The sequence below is a fragment of the Leucoraja erinacea genome, chromosome 1 (genome assembly GCF_028641065.1).
Source record: "Leucoraja erinacea ecotype New England chromosome 1, Leri_hhj_1, whole genome shotgun sequence".
NCBI classification, from domain to species: Eukaryota; Metazoa; Chordata; class Chondrichthyes; order Rajiformes; family Rajidae; genus Leucoraja; species Leucoraja erinaceus.
The window spans coordinates 109791645-109809758 of NC_073377.1; the positions used below are offsets into that span (position 1 = coordinate 109791645).

General features: G+C 42.7%; 1 protein-coding gene across 2 annotated transcripts in view; it reads left to right on the top strand.

Moving 5' to 3' along the window:
• stpg2 (sperm-tail PG-rich repeat containing 2) overlaps positions 1 to 18114 on the top strand; it is a 346945-nt gene that overhangs the window by 36179 nt on the left and 292652 nt on the right. For both annotated transcript variants that reach the window (XM_055641243.1, XM_055641250.1), the window contains exon 5: positions 16372 to 16487. In XM_055641243.1, the coding sequence (XP_055497218.1) occupies positions 16372 to 16487 (116 nt within the window). The remainder of the gene's footprint in view (positions 1 to 16371; positions 16488 to 18114) is intronic.

The window sequence follows — 18114 nt, forward strand, 5'->3', positions numbered from 1 at the left end:
CTTTTTTTGGTAAACCAGCAGCTGCATAGTGACATACAGCGTGGAATCAGGCCCTTCGGCCCAACTTGCCCACACTGACCAACATATCCTACCTGCACTAATGACTCCTGCCTCCTTTAGCCCATATCCCTCTAATCCTGTCCTGAAATTGGAGAAGTCAATGTTCATACCACTGGAGTGTAAACTACCCAAGCAAAATATGAGGTGCTGCTCCTATTCTATAATTGTATAATTGCTTTCCCTCCTTCTTTCTCTCGCTTTCCCTCCTTCCCCTCCCCTTCCCAGCTCTCCCACTGCCTACTGTTTCCGCTTCTTCCTTTCTTCTTTCTTCTTTCCCTCAGTCAGCACTTGTGGTGGGAATGGCCGAGCAACGTTTCAGGTCAGAAACCTTCTTCAGTCTCTTGTCGGAGAGGAGGAGAACAGGTTCACCAGACTGATTCCTGGGATGTCAGGACTTTCATATGAAGAAAGATTGGATAGACTCGCCTTATACTCGCTAGAATTTAGGAGATTCACAAAATTCTTAAGGGGTTTGACAGGCTAGATGCAGAACGATTGTTCCCGATGTTGGGGAAGTCCAGGACAAGGGATCACAGCTTAAGGATAAGGGGGAAATGCTTTAAGACCGAGATGAGAAAAACATTTTTCACACAGAGAGTGGTGAATCTCTGGAACTCTCTGCCACAGAGGGTAGTTGAGGTCAGTTCATTGGCTATATTTAAGAGGGAGTTAGATGTGGCCCTTGTGGCTAAAGGGATCAGGGGGTATGGAGAGAATGCAGGTACGGGATACTGAGTTGGATGATCAGCCATGATCATATTGAATGGCGGTGTAGGCTCGAAGGGCCGAATGGCCTCCTCCTGCACCTATTTTCTATGTAACTTCGTTTTGCTCAAGAATTCAGTGGGAAAAAGTGACAGAAAGAAGCATGAAAGTATGCTTTGTTAATTGTGGTTGAACAAAGGTCACACCAGTAAAATGGTTTTACAACATAGGCTCCATGCTGCACATGAGATTTTTAGCCATTACACCTACCCTGAAATAGTTTAATAATATCAGCAACTGGACCTAATGACATAAGCTCGATGGAGACTAAAGTCAACAGCCGCCTGAAAGGAGGCATGTGATTTGGTACATTATTAGCTGGTACAATTGAGTGCCAGTGTGATGAATCTCTGAAGTCTAAAGTAAAAGTCTAAAAGAATGGTTAGCAGCAATGAGGCCTATGCAGCTCAATTAATGTGAAACTCATTATGGCTGGAACAACGAGAGAGCAGCCCTGAGCTAGTATCTACCTCATTGTAAACTCTCGGAATATTTTTGATCGGACTTTACTGGACTATATCTTACACTAAACATTATTCACGTTATTCCTTTTGTCATGTATCTGGACACTGTGAATGGGTCGATTGTAATCATGTATTGTCTTTCCGCTATCTTGAGGAGATTTCGCAGTGGAGTAGTTGAATGAAGACACAAGAAACTGCAGATGCTGGAATGTTGAGCAAAATGCATGTTGTTGGGCAGTCTATATAAGGGACCCAACCTGAAACGTCATCTGTACATTCCCTCCACGGATACTACCAGACTTCTGAGTTCCTCCAGCACCTTGTGGTTTGCGCAAGACTCCAGAATCTGCAATTTCTTGTATCTCCATTAAAACTGCTCCACTGCAAAAGCATTCCAACTCAAAACCCTGTTGTTTACTTAAGATCTTTACTGACCTTTGAAGATTCCAGCATCAGTTTTTGTTTGTGTCTCCAGAATTTAACACAACTCCATCGAGGGGTTAACCTGTGATCTGTGCAGATTTTATGCAGGTCGGAGAAGCAAGAGCTAAAGGGTGAGATTGGGCAGGCTAGTACTTTATTCCTTGGAGCATAGGAGGGTGAGGAGTGTTCTTATGGAGGTGTATAAGAACATGCTTATCCAAGCCCAGTATTCACTGGAATTTAGAAAGATGAGAGGATCTCATAAAATACTTAAGGGATTGGAAAGGCTGGATGCAGGAAAAATGTTCCTGATGTTGGGGAAGTCCAGAATCAGAGGTCACAGATTATGAATAAGGGGTAGGCCATTTAGGACTGAGATGAGGAAAAACTTCTTCACCCAGAGAGTTGTGAATCTGTGGAATTCTCTGCCACAGAAGGCAGTGAGGGCCAATTCACTAGATGTTTTCAAGAGAGAGTTAGATAGAGCTCTTAGGGCTAACAGAATCAAGGTATATGAGGAGAAAGCACGAATGGGGTACTGATTTTTGATGATCAGCCATGATCATATTGAATGGTGGTGCTGGCCCAAAGGGTTGAACGGCCTACTCCTGCACCTATTTTCTATGTTTCTATGCAAGGAATAGATCGGGTAAATGTCTTTTATCCAGAGTGGGGAAATTGAGAACCAGAGGATAAGGGTTTAAGGCGAAGAGGAAAAGATTTAATAGGAGCCAGAGAGACATCTATTTTATACAAAGGGTGGGTGGTAGTGATATGGAACTAGCTGCCGGAGGAGGTAGTTGTGGCAGGCATAATCACAACCTTTAAAAAACATTGGGACGGTTTCATGGATGGGAAAAGGTTTAGGGGGATGTGGACCAAATACAGGCAGGTGGGACTAGTGTAATGGGACATAATGGTTGGCGTGGGTATGTTGGGCCGAAGGGCCTTTTTCAACGCTCTATGACTCAATGAAGAGGTGCTGGAATCTGGACCATAATGGGAGCTGGAGGAACTCAAGGGGTCAGGCAGCATCTTTAGGGGAAAAGGGATGGTCAATGTTTCGAGTTGGCATCCTGCAGCTAATTTCCCGAATAGGTATCTTGCTTTTGTTCTCTCTGCACCGTATATGTTGGTTCCTAATCTATCTGCATATGGTACCAGGAACATGATGAGTCACCGGAAGACACAAAGCAAGCTTCTAAATCTGGAGAGCCTTGCTTTTCCACTCTCTCCAAATGCTCTGAGTGTGTCATACATTTACATAAACTCTTTACGAAAGAAAGAATAATTCACAGATTTGTGTTATTTCCAGACTTTAACCTTTTCCTAGGTTTTCTCAGTCTATGAAAATCTTATGTGTGTCTTGGTGTTGAACCCAATTTATGGTACGGGAAAGGTATCGGTCTTGTCTCAGAACAGCAACAGGCCCTTCGGCCTGCAATGTCTGTGCCGAACAAGATGCCAGGATAGGCTAATTTTACCTTGCCCATGATCCATATCCCTCTATTCCTTGCATATCCATATGCCTATCTAAAAGCCACTTAAACACCACTATCCCATCTGCCTCCTCAACCACTCCTGGCAGAGTGTTCCAGGCACCCACCACTCTCTTACCCTAAAGCTATGCCCTCTACTCTTTAACAATTCCACTCCAGAAAATGCTTCTGACTGTTTACCCTCTCGATACTTCTCATAATTTTATGTATTTCTGCCAGGTCTCCCCTTATCTTCCGACATTCCAGAGAAAACAATCCCGGTTTGTCCAACCTCTCCTTGCAGCTAATGCCCTCTATACCAAGCAGCATCCTGATAAATATCAGGAAATGTCACAACAATGTAATCAATGGTGCTTCATTGTCACATGTAAAAAGTGCAAACACACGGTGAAATTACTTTCTCACAAAAAATGGCGAAGGCACATTTTGGGATTGCAGTTTCTTCCAGAGTATCCAGTAGATTTACTGTACTTCAGGATACACTCACCATTACATATTTTTTCAATATTCCCTGTGCAGCTCTCGAGGGAATTAAGCCAACTATAAATGCACCTCATAGAGTCTTTACTTTACCTTAATTAAAGATAAAGCGTGGTAACAGGCCCTTCTGCCCACCGAGTCCACACCGATGAAAAATCACCCTGTACACGAACAATATCCTACACACTAGGGACAATTTACAATTTTTACCAAAAGCCAATAAACCTTGAAGCTTGCACATCTTTGGGGTGTGGGAGGAAACCCACCAGGTCACATGGAGAACCTACAAACTCCAATAGACAGCACCCGCAGTCCAGATCGAATCCGGGTCTCGGGCATTGAAAGTCTCTACCTTTGCGTCACTCTGCCGCCATTGCATTGTACAGATTGAAACAGTCCCTGCAGCGCAACTCAATCATGCCGACTGAGATGCCCCTTTAAGTTAGTCCCATGGATCACCTTTGGCCCATAGCCCTCTAAGCCTTTCCTATCCATGTAACTGTCCAAATGTATTTTAAATGTTGTTATAGTAGATGTTTCAACTACCTCCTCTGGCAGCTCGTTCCTTATACCCACCACCTCTGTGTGGAAAATGTTGACCCTCAGATTCCGATTAAAATCTTTTCCCTTTCACCTTAAATCTAAAGATGCTAGTTCTTGATTCCCTCCCCGCCCCCATGGGTAAAAGACTCTGTGCATTGACTCTTTCTATGCTCCTCAAGATTTTATATACCTCTATAAGATCACTGGTTCTGATTAAGTCTCGTGTTCCTATTAAATCTTTCCTCTCTCACCTTAAATCTATTTCCTCTGGTTTTTGATTCCCCTACTCGGGGTAAAATAATCTTTGTATTCGCCCTATTGATTCCCCTCATGCTCTTGAACAACTCCATAGGATCACCCTCTCAGCCTCCTGCGCTCCAAGGAACAAAGCCATCGAGTCCTGGCAAAATCCTCAAAGATCTTCTCTGCATCTTACCTGTAGCAGTGTGACCAAAACTGAATACAGTACTCCACGTGTGAACTCACCAGTATTTTGTACAACTTTAGACTTTACTTAAAAATATAAACCCGGGCGATCACAGGGAAAACGTGCAAACTCCGCACACGCTGCACCTGTAATTAGGATCAAACCTGGGTTCCTGGTGTTGTGAGGCAGCAGCTCTATCACTGCACCACTCCACTGCCTCGTTCAATTCCTTCTCGTTTCAGAAGATGTAGTTTTGTATCACATCCTTTCACTATCACTTCGACATCCAATTCTGAATGTCAGATTTGTTTGGCGTTGATAACACACAATTTCTCTCATGTTGTTTAAAATGCCTTTCTCCACAGGCTCGAGTCAGAACTTTACATTTTGGTTTAATTACTTCTCTACCACTCTTCCTTCAAACTTTAGCTCTATTAAACTTTGACAATGTTTGGCAAAGGAACAGGCCCTCCGGCCGACAATGTGCCAAACTTAATGAGGAACTAATCTGCCTGCACATGATCCACATCCCTCGATTCCAATGGTTTATTATTATGTGTATTAAGGTATAGTGAGATTTGTTTTGTTTGCATACAGTTCAGTAAGATTATTGCCCAACATAATTACAATCCTCAGTTAAATACATAATGCAAAGAAATAGCCCACCGAGTCCATAAGGATTAGTCCCTAGGTTTTGGTGCCATTTCATAGTCCCAGCTTCAGCTGGCCATAAAGGCCTGTTGCAGCTGTTGCCTCCATCCAGTTGTCCTGTGAACTGTCGTCCCTCTCCTTGTACGGCCATCTTCAGCCTTCGTGCCCTGGGTGGTGCGTCCCGCGGCGGACCTTGAAGGCGCGGAAGGTAAGACCCCCCCCCCTGATTGTTCCTATCGTTTCTTGTCCAGCGTCTGCCGCCGTCACTCACCCTCCTTCCACCCTCCTCTCCGGTTCCAGGTCCACAGGAGCTGGGATCAACGGATTCCCTTTCCCTGATCCGCATATCCATGTGTCTATCCCAAATGCCTTTTAGTCAAGTGTCAAGAGTGATTTATTGTCATGTCCCAGATAGAACAATGAAATTCTAACGCCACTTATTTTCTGCGTGAATGCATACCTTGTTATTGAATGCAGTTTTCTTCAATTGATGTTTCTTTGTTAAACTTGAGAACCTTGGTAAAACCTGTTTCTTCATTATCTCTTTCACAATGACCTTCCAACTACATTATCTGATGCCTGGAGATTTGGTAAAAGTAGCATGTTATCAATACCATTTAACTCAGCGAATGTTTAAATATAAATGAATGAAACTGAACACTCTTATCTCTTCTGGAAAGCCAAGACATGAGAAAATGGATCTCTGTGTCTGCAATGCGCTATTAATGGCCTGCGTGTTTGACTGTCTACAGTTCTTAGTATTTTCTCTGGGCATTCATTGCGTGTAAGAGTCAGGATGTCATGTTGCAGCTTTATAGGACGTCTGTTCGGTTGCATATGAGTATTGTGGTTCTGGTCGCCCCCATTATAGGAAGGATCTGGAGGCTTTGGAGAGGATGCAGAAGAGGTTTACCAGAATGTTGCTTGGATTAGAGGGTATTAGGTACAGGGAGAGGTTGGACACTGGGATTGTTTTCTCTAGAGGCTGAGGGGAAACTTGATAGAAGTATATACAATTATGAGAAACATAGATAGAGTAGACAGTGAAACCTTTTTCTGCGGATGGAAACGTCAAAGACCAGAGGCCCTAACCTGAAGGTGAAAGGGGCAAAGTTTAAAGATATACAGGGCCAATGTTTTACACAGAGGGTGGTGAGTCTCTGGGACACACTGCTATGGGTGGTGGAGGCAGATATGATAATGGCAATTAAGAGGGTTTTAGGTAGGCACATAGATATGCATGAAATGGAGATATTAGCAATGTTACAAAATTTTGAGATTTAAAAAATCAAGTCTGCAATTTATCCCATCAGATAAAGCATAACAATAAGTTTAATTTGACACCAAATTCACTTTCATATCTCAAGTATTAAAAGAGTTATGACCATTTTCATACTCGGAAATTAGCATCTTGTTCCCTATTGATTTTCAATGGACATTACAAAAAAGCTGTGATCTTGGATAGTCAAACGCCCATTTCTTAAGGAAAGATTAACATTTTTAAATAGCCTAAGTGTCCAAAGATTATTCACAAATAATTCACAATATAACATGATTTTTATATCTAATTTACATTAATTTATAGGCCAAATGGAAGGAATTTAGTGTTCAATTGCTGTAAATAAATGCCCATTTAAATCGGCTTTCTAGTGGGTTCATGTGGAACGCGCTGGTTTAGAATGTTGACAGCGCGCTGGATTAGTGCCCTCAAATGCCGAGAAAAATACTGCGGGATATAAAAAGCCCAAAATGAACTATTCGTTATAGATAATTTGATATTCAGGGTTATATATATGCCCCATTTAATGTAAAAATAAGGTACATACCTTTAATTGTTTGCTTTATAAAACCCTGGGGCTGCGAGAGGTTGCGAAATCAGAGAGTAATTTAAAAACTATTATAACTATATTATCGAGGCCTATAAAACTAATAATACCTTTTGCGACCGGGTCTTGCAGCGATTTTTCGTTAATGATTTACTAGGCTGAACATGTGCGATTAGTACAGCCTAGTAAAAATCGCGTTTTAAACCCGCCCCCTCCAAACAGCGCCAAAATCGCCGACATGGCTGAGGGCAGATTCCCAATGACGATTCAGGTAGGTTTTGTAACATACCTAGAGATATAAGAATCACATGCAGGGAGGGAGATTAGTTTGACCTGGCATCTATTCAACACGAACATTGAGGGCTGAAGGGTCTATTCAGGTGCTATACTGTTCCATGTTCTATGTTTAAATTTGCTGGATTCGCTGAGGGACTATTCCTGTGCTGTGTTCTATGTATGTTTAATTTAAACATACGGGTATAAATTGAAAAGTTATTTTTATAATCACCGTGAAATGGGAAATAGGTTTAAAACTGTGCTGCCACGCTAAAGTCACCTGCACATCTGTTGTAAGTTTTTGTGAGTTCAAGATGACCTTGGGAACATATCTTCAGCGCAATGTGAGGTTGCATGATTTATGAAAGCCCGTCCCTGGGGAAGGGGCCTGACAAGTCACTGTGCTTTGCAGTGGGGTGGTATTTGAGAACGGTTATTAATGGGCATCATTTGTAGCCTTCAGGAAAAGCTACGTTGGGGAGTTTGTTAACCTTCACTGTTGTACTTGAACGTGAACTATTTGAATATAAATATCACAGCATATTGCCCCTCTACTTCATCACTGCATTTGAACAAGTGTAAAATATACTCTCCTGTACACTTTCATCAAGGTCTATAGAACTTACACACACCTGTAAAAGGCATGGTTCACACTGCAATTTAGTGAGCTTACACACCCTGTACATTACTGTACGCACTCAGATTTAGTGAGCTTACACACTTCTGTACTTTACAATACATACTGCAATTTAGCAAATTTACACACTCCTGTGCATTACTGTTCACACTAAGATTCTCAATAAGGATAATTGTATAGCAGTTTTATTTAGTATATTTATTTGTCTTGTATTATGGTGGTGGGTTCTGTTTTGTTTTATTGTATTGTAAATATTATTTTTAATAATTGAATACATTTTTTGATAATACAAAATGAAATTTAATGAGCTTCTATGCTTTTGTCCAAGTTACTGTGCACACTGAGCAAGGTTTAGTGAGCTTACATACTCTTGCACGTTACTTTTTTCCCCTTAAGGAGCTTTGATTCTATAGTCACATTACACAGTATTACATTAATCAAAACTACTATTTGTGAAGTTTGCAAACAACAAGCATCAAATGACAGCGTGATCAGCCGTATCCAGGATGCCCTCGAGCCCCAGCAGCACCCACTGTCCTTGGATGATCTGCAAAGCTCCTGTGTGCTTCCTCTCCAGGGAGAAGCAGGTACGGACGTGAGCCCGCAAGAGGGGCAGGCACTCAACTCGGGCAGAACCCTCGACTGTCTGCCACCTGGAATGGTCACCTTGGCCGGCTCCTTGTACAGATTACTGTGCACACTGGCAAAGGTTTGGTGAGTTTACACACCCCTGTAGGAGTGTATAAATTGTAGAATGTGTAAGCACACTATACTCTGCTTGGTGTGCATGCTAACCTGTGCAGGAATGTGCAATCTCACTATACTTTGCTTGGTGTGCACACTGACTTGTACAAGATTGTGTAAGCTCACTATATCCCTCTCAGTGGCGACTGCGGAGGTTTATGGCCCCCACCACGGGCGAACAATGGAGGAGGACCGACTGTACTTTGTGCCTTCCACCACAGTGAAGAATTCTGTGGTGGATGTTGGTGTGGATTTTTATTGTGTATTGTGTGTTCTTTTTGATTGTACCACTGTTGGCAAGTTCATTTCACTGCACTTTATTGTGTATGTGATGAATAAATCTGATTGACTGATTGCACACTAACATTTGTTGTTCTGGTGGTCGAGTCTCTTGTAGGCATGTTTAGCTCGTGCACCACATTTCATTCTAAGTGTACAAGACAGTGGACAATTTGAATGTGGTTTCCACTAACAATCTTCTAACTCCAGGAGCAAAAATACCATCGGTGGTGCAGCTGGTAGAGACGCTGCCTGGGCGCAGTCTGGGTGGAGTTTGTGCATTCTTCCTGTGACCGCGTGGGTTTCCTCCGGGTGCTCCTTTTTCTTCTCGCATTCAAAAGACGTGCGGGTTTGTAGGTTAATAGGGCTCTGTAAATTGCCCCTAGTGTGTAGGCAGTGGATGCGAAAGGCGGATAATGTGGACTCAGTGGACCGAAGGGTTAGTTTCTATGCTGTATCTTGCAATCAACCAAGACAAGCTTGGACCACGTCAAGTACTGTAGATGTTCAGGAGTAGCGCAGCACTATAAGGATGTCATTTAACACATCTCAACACGGGGCGGCACAGTGGTGCAGCGGTAGAGTTGCTGCCTTACAGCGCCAGAGACCTGGGTTCGATCCTGACTGTAGATGTTCAGGAGGTGCTGTCTGTGCAGGGTTTGTATGACTGCTGTCTGCAGAGTTTTGTACGTTCTCCCTGAGACTGCATGGGTTTTCTCCGGATGCTCCGGTTTCCTCCCACGCATTAAAGATGTGCAAATTTGTAGGTTAATTGGTTCTAAAAATTGTTCCCTAGTGTCTGGGATAGAACTAGTGTACGGGTGATTGTTGGTCAGCAGGGCTGTTTGGGGCCCGTTTCCGCGCTGTATAAACTAAACTAAACACACTGTGCTTTGCTTGTTCTTTGGAAAAGACATCCAATCAGTTAAATTGTCCTTGCCATTTTCTTAAATTTTTACAAAACATTTATTTTTTATTTCCCCGTTAACTACCCATTCAGGCTGAATCATTCAGGTCAGAACAACTTGCTCCACTGAATAAAAAATCTTACCTTCAACTTTGATCCTTCATGATCCAGATAAATGTACTTAATATTCGACATACAGTGTATTCAGAAAGTATTCAGACCCCTTCATTTTTCCACATTTTGTTATGTTACAGCCATATTTTAAAATGGATTAAATTATTATTTTTTTTAATCATCAATTTCCACACAATACCCCAGAATGAAGAAGCGAAAACAGGTGTTTAGAAATTTTTACAATTAAAAAGAAATAACTGAAATATCACATTTACATAAGTATTCAGACCCTTTGCTATGACACTCAAAATTGAGCTTGTGTTTATCCTTTTCCATTGATTATCCTTGAGATGTTTTTACAACTTGATTGGAGTCCACCAGTGGTCAATTAAATTGATTATACATGATTTTGAAAGGCACACACCTGTCTATATAAGGTCCCACTGTTGTCATCGCATGTCAGAGTAAAAAAACCAAGCCATGAAGATGAAGGAATTGTTTGTAGACCTCTGAGACAGGATTGTGTTGAAGCACAGATCTGGGGAAGGATATAAAACAATTTCTGCAGCATTGCAGGACCCGAAGAGCACAGTGGCCTCCGTCATTCTTAAATGGAAGAACTTTAGAACCACCAGAACTCTTCATAGAGCTGTCCGCCTGGCCAAACTGAGTAATCAGGGGAGAAGGGCCTTGGTCAGGGAGGTGACCAAGAACCTGATGGTCACTCTGGCAGAGCTTCAGAGTTCCTCTGTGGAGGTGGGAGAACCTTCCAGAAGGAAAACTAAATCTGCGGCACTCCACCAATCAGGCCTTTATGGTAGAGTGGCCAGACAGAAGCTACTCCTCAGTAAAAGGCACATGACGGCCCGCTTGGAGTTTGCCAAAAGGGTTCTTTTCTCTGGTGCTCTGCTCTGATGAAGCCAAGATTAAACTCTTTGTGAATGTCAAACGTCATGTCTGGAAGAAACCAGGCACCGCTCATCACCTGATAAAATACCATACCTATGGTGAAGCATGGTGGTGGCAGCATCATGCTGTGGGGATGTTTTTCAGTGAGGAGACTAGTCAGGATCGAGGGAAAGATGAACAGAGCACAGTATAGAAGGATCCTTGATGAAAACCTGCTCCAGAGCGTTCTGGACCTCAGACTGGGGCGGAGGTTCACCTTCCAACAGGACAACGACCCTAAGCACACAGCCAAGATAACGTTGGAGCGGCTTTGTGACAAGTCAGAGAATGTCCTTGAGTGGCCCAGTCAGAGCCCGGACTTGAACACGATCGAACATCTCTGGAGGGATCTGAAAGGATCTGAAAATAGCTGTGCATTGATGCTCCCCATTCAACCTGACAGAGCTTGAGAGGATCTGCAGAGAAGAATGGTAGAAATTACCCAAATACAGGTGTGCCAAGCTTGTAGCGTCATACCCAAGAAGACTTGAGGCTGTAATCGCTGCCAAAGGTGCCCCATCAAAGTACTGAGTAAAGGGCCTGAATACTTACATAAATGTTATATTTCAATTATTTATTTTTAATTACTTTGCAAAAATTTCTAAACGGCTGTTTTTGCTTTTTTATTATGGGGTATTGTGTGTAGATTGATGATTTAAAAACAAAATAATTTAATCCATTTTAGAATTAGGCTGTAACGTAACAAAATGTGGAAAAAGTGAAGGGGTCTGAATACTTTCTAAATGTACTGTAATAATGGGAAAAATATCACTGAGTCATAGTCGTACTTCCTGGAAACAGGCTCTTCAGCCCAACTTGCCCATGCCGACCAATATGCCCCATCTACACTAGTTGCATCTGCCCACGTTTGACCCATAACCCTCTAAATCTTTCCTATTCATGTACCTGTTTAAATGCCTTTTATACGTTGTTATAATACCTGCCTCAACTAACTCCTCTGGCAGCTCGTTCCATATACCTACCATCTTTAGCCTTTTTAAACCATTGCAAAGATTTGTAGCTATTAAAATTTTTCATTCCACAAAAGAATTATGGAAATAAGCAGTAAGTATTTACAAAATATGACCTTGTTCTGACCTTAAATTCAAGTCTTGCGGTTTTAATAATTCATGCAGATGACAAAGAATAATCATTAAATTATGAGGAAAGATTACACATATTGTATTCCCTGAAAATTAAAAATCTTGCAGGTGATTTCATTGAAATGTTCAAGATATATGTGGAAACTGATGGCATATCAAGAAAATTGTATTTTATAGAATATTTATATTTATGTGTTATTTAGTTTATTTTATTGTCATGTGTCCTGAGGTACAGTGAATAGCTATTTGTTGCGTGCTATCCAGTCAGCAGCAGTCAGACGTCCTGATGCAGCTTTATAGGACTTTAGTTATAGGCCACATTTGGAGTATTGTGTGCAGTTCTGGTCACCCCATTATAGGAAGAATTATGAAGCTTTGGAGAGAGTGCAGAGGAGGTTTAGCAGAATGATGCCTGGATAAGCGGGGATTAGCTAAAAGAAGAGGTTGGACAAACCTGGATTGTTTTCACTGGAGCCTCAGAAGCTGAGAGCAGACCTGATGGAAGTATATAAAATTAAATAGGAAATTAAAATATATATGAGTGACATAAATTGGGTAGACAATTGGAATGTTTTCCCCAGGGTGGAAATGTCAAAGACTAGAGGGCATAACTTTAATGGAGAGGGGCAAAGTTTAATGGAGATGTGCGGGGCAAGTTTTTTTTTACACTGGGGATGGCGGGTGCCTGGAACACGTTGTCGGGGATGGTGGTGAAGGCAGATGCAATAGTGGTGAAACGGCTTTTATATAGGCATAAGGATATAGGCATTTTTTTGTGCTACAAAATGGCAAAAAGCATTTCACTTCATTACACCTCGGTGTATGTGAATGTGATTAATAAAAACCTTTGAATACTTTGAATATGCAAGGAATGAAGGGATATGGATCACATGCAGGCAGAGGAATCAGTTCAACCTGCCATCTTGTTCGGCATTGATTTGTGGTCTGTAGGACTTGTTCCTGTGCTGTAATGTTTTATGTTCTAGGTCCTGGACTACTGTGGTAAATAGACCTACAGTCCAGTTGTGTGTGAGAGAGATACAGCGTGGGTAAAGGCCCTTCAGCCCACCGGGAGCACCTTGACCAGTGATAACTGATCTATGTTATATGTTATCATATAGTTCTATGTTATCTCACTTTATCATCCATTCCCTACACGCTTGGGGCCATTTAACCTACAAAACTGTGCATCTTGGGAATGTGGGAGGAAACCGGAGTGCCCGGAGGAAACTCACCCAGGCACAGGGAGAACGTGCAAACTCTGTGCAGACACGCCTCGGTTCAGGGTTGAAACCAGGTCTCTGGTGCTGTGAGACAGCAGCTCTACCAGATGTGCTGCTGTGCCACCCAGTATATTTAGCATTAAATTATCCTTTCCAGAAAATGAGTGCTGTTTTTTTTTTTTTTTTGGATTGACTGATTTTGTATTTTGTGCAATTTTAGAATATAAAAGGACGTACCTTTAGAAAGGGGATGAGAAGGAATTTCCTTAGTCAGAGGGTGGTGAATCTGTGGAATTCATTGTCACAGATGGCTGTGTAGACCAAGTCAATGGATATTGTTAAGGTGGAGATTGACAGATTCTTGATTAGTACAGATGTCAGGGGTTATGGGGGAAGGCAGGAGAATGGGGTTGAGAGGGAAAGATAGATCAGCCATAATTGAATAGTGGAGTGGACTTGAAGGGCCGAATGGTTTAATTCTGCTCCTGTACTTATTAACATATTCCTTTAGTGGAGTGTTTTCAGAAAACTCATTTAAAAGGTTGTTGAGAAGTCAGTTCCTTTGTGGACCTGAATGGATCGGTCTTGATGTATTGGTTTCATTTTAATCTGTCGCATGTTTTATCCTTGGAGAAATACCCTGCGTGAAAACAGTCCATTAACAGACAAATTAAAGCTTTGCAAGTACTTTAATTCTACATCTTATTTTATATTTATTTCTGGGCTGGGTTATTTGACAAGGGCCAAACCACCTTCCCCATCCATTTAGATGTCAGACTGAGCGAACTTCAATAATTCTTTCCCAAATTATATATCAGCATTCGCCCAGGGTCCAGTTGGGGTTGTTCACCAATTAAACTATATTTTATCGGCTAAGTGAGTAATCATTGTCCTGCATGACTTGAAGTGGCACTTTGAGGTAAAAAGTAATTTGTTGACTTAAGGTTTGGAGCACAGCATTAATTATTTCATGGCATATTTGTTTTTTTCTAACATGCTTTTAATCCAGTGATAAATGTAATATTCTTACCTGGGAAACGGAAAGGTTGTTAAAGTAACGGTCAATTTGTATTATTTGTAAATCAGTTTCTGGTACAAAAATCAATAATCTGAGCAAATGACGGAGGGGCTGTAAAATATGCTTGCAATAAAACTAGTCACGCTTACAAATGCCTTCCTTCCAAGGAATAGACTTTACGTTAGCGATACCGTGTGGACACAATATCTTTAGCCCACGAAGTCCACGTCGACCAGCAAACATCCCGTACACTACACACACTTAGAACAATTTACAATTAACAGACCCCAATTAACCCACAAACCTGTACGTCTTTGGAGTATGGGTGGAAATGGGAGAAAATCCATGCGTTTCGCAGGGAAAATGTAGAAACTCCATACAGACAGCACTTGTCTTCAGGATTGAACCTGGGTCTCTGGCGCTGTAAGGCAGCTAATCTACCACTGTGTCGCTCAAATCTAATGAGTTGTCAGTCTATTGTGTTGGTAAGTGAATTGAAGTGGGAAAAGGTTGTTACTGAGGCTGGAGTTGATTTGCGTCATAACCAATCTCTTGAAGCATTTCATCACAGGGTTTGTGATTGCCAACATCAGTAGACCTTGCTCTTCTTGAGAACTAACTTGTTCTCAATAGAACACATGCCCAATAGTCTTTGAAAGAAAGAGGAGCAATGGCAAAATTGTCCCTCAACGAGTGACCCTGGTGCTACATGTCATAGTCAAGTGCCAAATTCTCAGTTGGATTTGGTTTTGTTGATTAGTATGGGTGTCGGGGGATGTGGGGAGCAAGCAGGAGAATGGGGTTGAAAGGGAAAGATAGATCAGCCGTGATTGAATGTCATAGTAGAATTGGTCGGCCGAATGGCCTAATTCTGCTCCTACAACTTATGAACATGATTCTTTAGGGGTGTCCAGGTATTCAAGAATAATCTGCAGGATGCTTCAGGAAAGATTTTATAAGAACCCGAGGGGCATCTTTTTTACACAAATGGTGGGAGGTGTAAGGAATGAAGTGCTGGATTTAAGGCTGGGACTATCACAACATTTAAAACATTTGCTTTACTCTTTACCTTGCAGAAGAAATTGGCACAACAGTAGAATTGTAGCCAGAGACCCAGGTGCTGGTGCTGTCTATACGAAGTTTGTATGTTCTCTCAGTGACCATGTGGGTTTTCTCTGGGGGCTCTGGATTCCTCCCACACTCCAAACATGTACAGGTTAATTGGCTTTGGTAAGTTGTGAAATTGTCCCTAGTGTGTGTAGGATGGTGTATGGGGTGATCACTGGTCAGCGTGGACTCGGTGGGCCGAAGGACCTGCTTCCGTGCTATCTCTAACGTCTAAAGTCTAAAGAAAGATTTAGACAGGTACATGGATAGGAAAGATTTAGAGGGATATGGGCCACACGCAGGCAGGTGGGACTAATGTAGATGTGACATGTTGGTCGGCGTGGGAAAGTTGGGCCGAAGGGCCTGTTTCTAAGCTCTATGAATCTGTGGAATTTTCTGCCTCAGAAGGCAGTGGAGGCCAATTTTCTGGAGGTTTTCAAGAGAGAGGATAGATCTCTTAAAGATAGCGGAGTGACGTTATGTGGGGAGAAGGCAGGAACGGGGTACTGATTGTGGATGATCATCCATGACCGCAGTGAATGGCAGTGCTGGCTCGAAGGGCTGAATGGCCTACTCCTGCCCCTATTATCTATTGACTCCTGGAGAAATCCCATAAATGGTGCAGTTAACAGGACCATGCATCAATATTGATGCTTTGTGCAAGGCAAGCTCGTAAACACCAGTGTGATAATGATCAGATGTTCCCAGGTAACGACGTTGACTGCGTGATAAACATTGGTACCAGCCTTTCAAGACACTTAACCTTGGGTTCATGAACTTCCTTTAGAAATAAGAAAATAAGTTGCGTGTAAACCAGCATCTGCAGTTCCTTATTTCTTCAAATTTTTTAATCCAATGTGTTTTGATTTGTTTCCAGATTGAGTCCTATCCAACTCGGCAATACAAAGGCGTGCATTTCGGAAACAGGACATCAAAGCGGATTGATTTTAAAGTCCCCTTCGGACCTGGACCTGCAACATATGATGTCCAGAAGTCAGTATAGTTTTAGTCCTGTACTTATTAAATACTTTGTGTCATGTATCGTGGTTTACTATTTGCAGGATATTTATAACAATTATAATGTATATATTTTAAATTCCTCTTAACTGGATTTGAATCAATCAAACTCCATTTCCATTTTAATAATATTCTGCAGCTCCTAAATCATTCAGGCTTCAAATGGGCGCTTGCTTTGGTCAAAAGGAAATATTAATCACTAATTTGTAATTAATGTCAATTTCAGATTTGGAAGTTGCTTTGTCTTAATCCATCCATTACTCTGAGCAGAAACAGCCTTGCATACAGTTAGAGTTGCTGCCTTACAGCGTCAGAGACCCGGATTTCTTCCTGACTTTGAATGCTGTCTGTACGGTGTTTGTACTTTCTCCCTGTGACTGCGGAGGTTTTCTCCGGGTACTCTGGTTTACTCGCACACAACAAAGACGTGTAGATTTGTAGGTTTATTGGCTTCAGTAAATTGTAAATTGTCCCTAGTGTGTCGGATAGTCCTAGTGTACGGGGTGATCGCTGGTTGTCATGGACCCAGTTGGCTGAAGGGCCTGTGCCGCGTGTAGAGTTCTACAATAACAGCATTCCTGAGTGATAGCATGTACTGGTATTTAAGATAGGTCATCAAATAATGTCATCTCATACAGCACAAGGCGGCACAGTGGCTCAGCTGATAGCGCTGCTGCCTCACAGTGCCAGAGACCTGGGTCTCTATGGAAATTTGCACCTTTTCCTTCTAGCCCCGTAGGTTTCATCTGGGTGCTCCGGTTTATAGACAATAGGTGCACGAGTAGGCTATTCGGCCCTTCGAGCCAGCACTGCCATTCAATGTGATCATGGCTGACCATCCCCAATCAGTACCCCGTTTCTGCCTTCTCCCCATATCATCTGACTCCGCTATCTTTAAGAGCCCTATCTAGCTCCTCGGTTTCTCCTCTAGCTCCTCCTAATTTCCTCGGGTTTGTAGGTCAATTGGCCCTCTGTAAATTTCCACTAGCGTGTAGGGAGTGGATGAGAAAGTAGGATAATGTAGAACTAATGTGAACGGGTGATCGATGGCCGGCATGGACTTGGTGGGCTGAAGGCCCACTTTCCATGCGGTATCTTTAAACTAAGCACGGAAAACGGGCTTTTGGCCCAACTCATCCATGCCGATCACAGTGCCCCATCTATACATAACTAAAACTGATCTTGTTATCTTCCGGTTTGGCGGTCTTCCTATTTGCGTATAAACGGTTCATGATTTTTCACCAGTTCACTCGCTGTTCTCCTGTGCTGCAAGTGTGCCAAGTTTAGTTCCGATCGGTTAAATGTTCTAAAAGTTAGCGTGGTTTAAACCGTGCGTGCACAGATAGATCTCTTCTCCTGCCAGTCGGTGCTGCTTGGATTAGTCTCTTCCCCTGTCACTCTCCGGGATGGTCCGCCCCTTCCTGCGCTATCGCGTCTTTACAAGAGCTGAGGATGGCCGGCGGGGGTTTCCAAACGGACTTTTGGAGGGACCCCAAGCAGCGCAGCCCCGCCCCGAGCAGCAGCCCCCCCGCCCCGAGCAGCAGCCCCGCCCAAGCAGCAGCAGCCCAAGCCCCAGCAGCAGCAGCAGCCCCGCCCCGAGCAG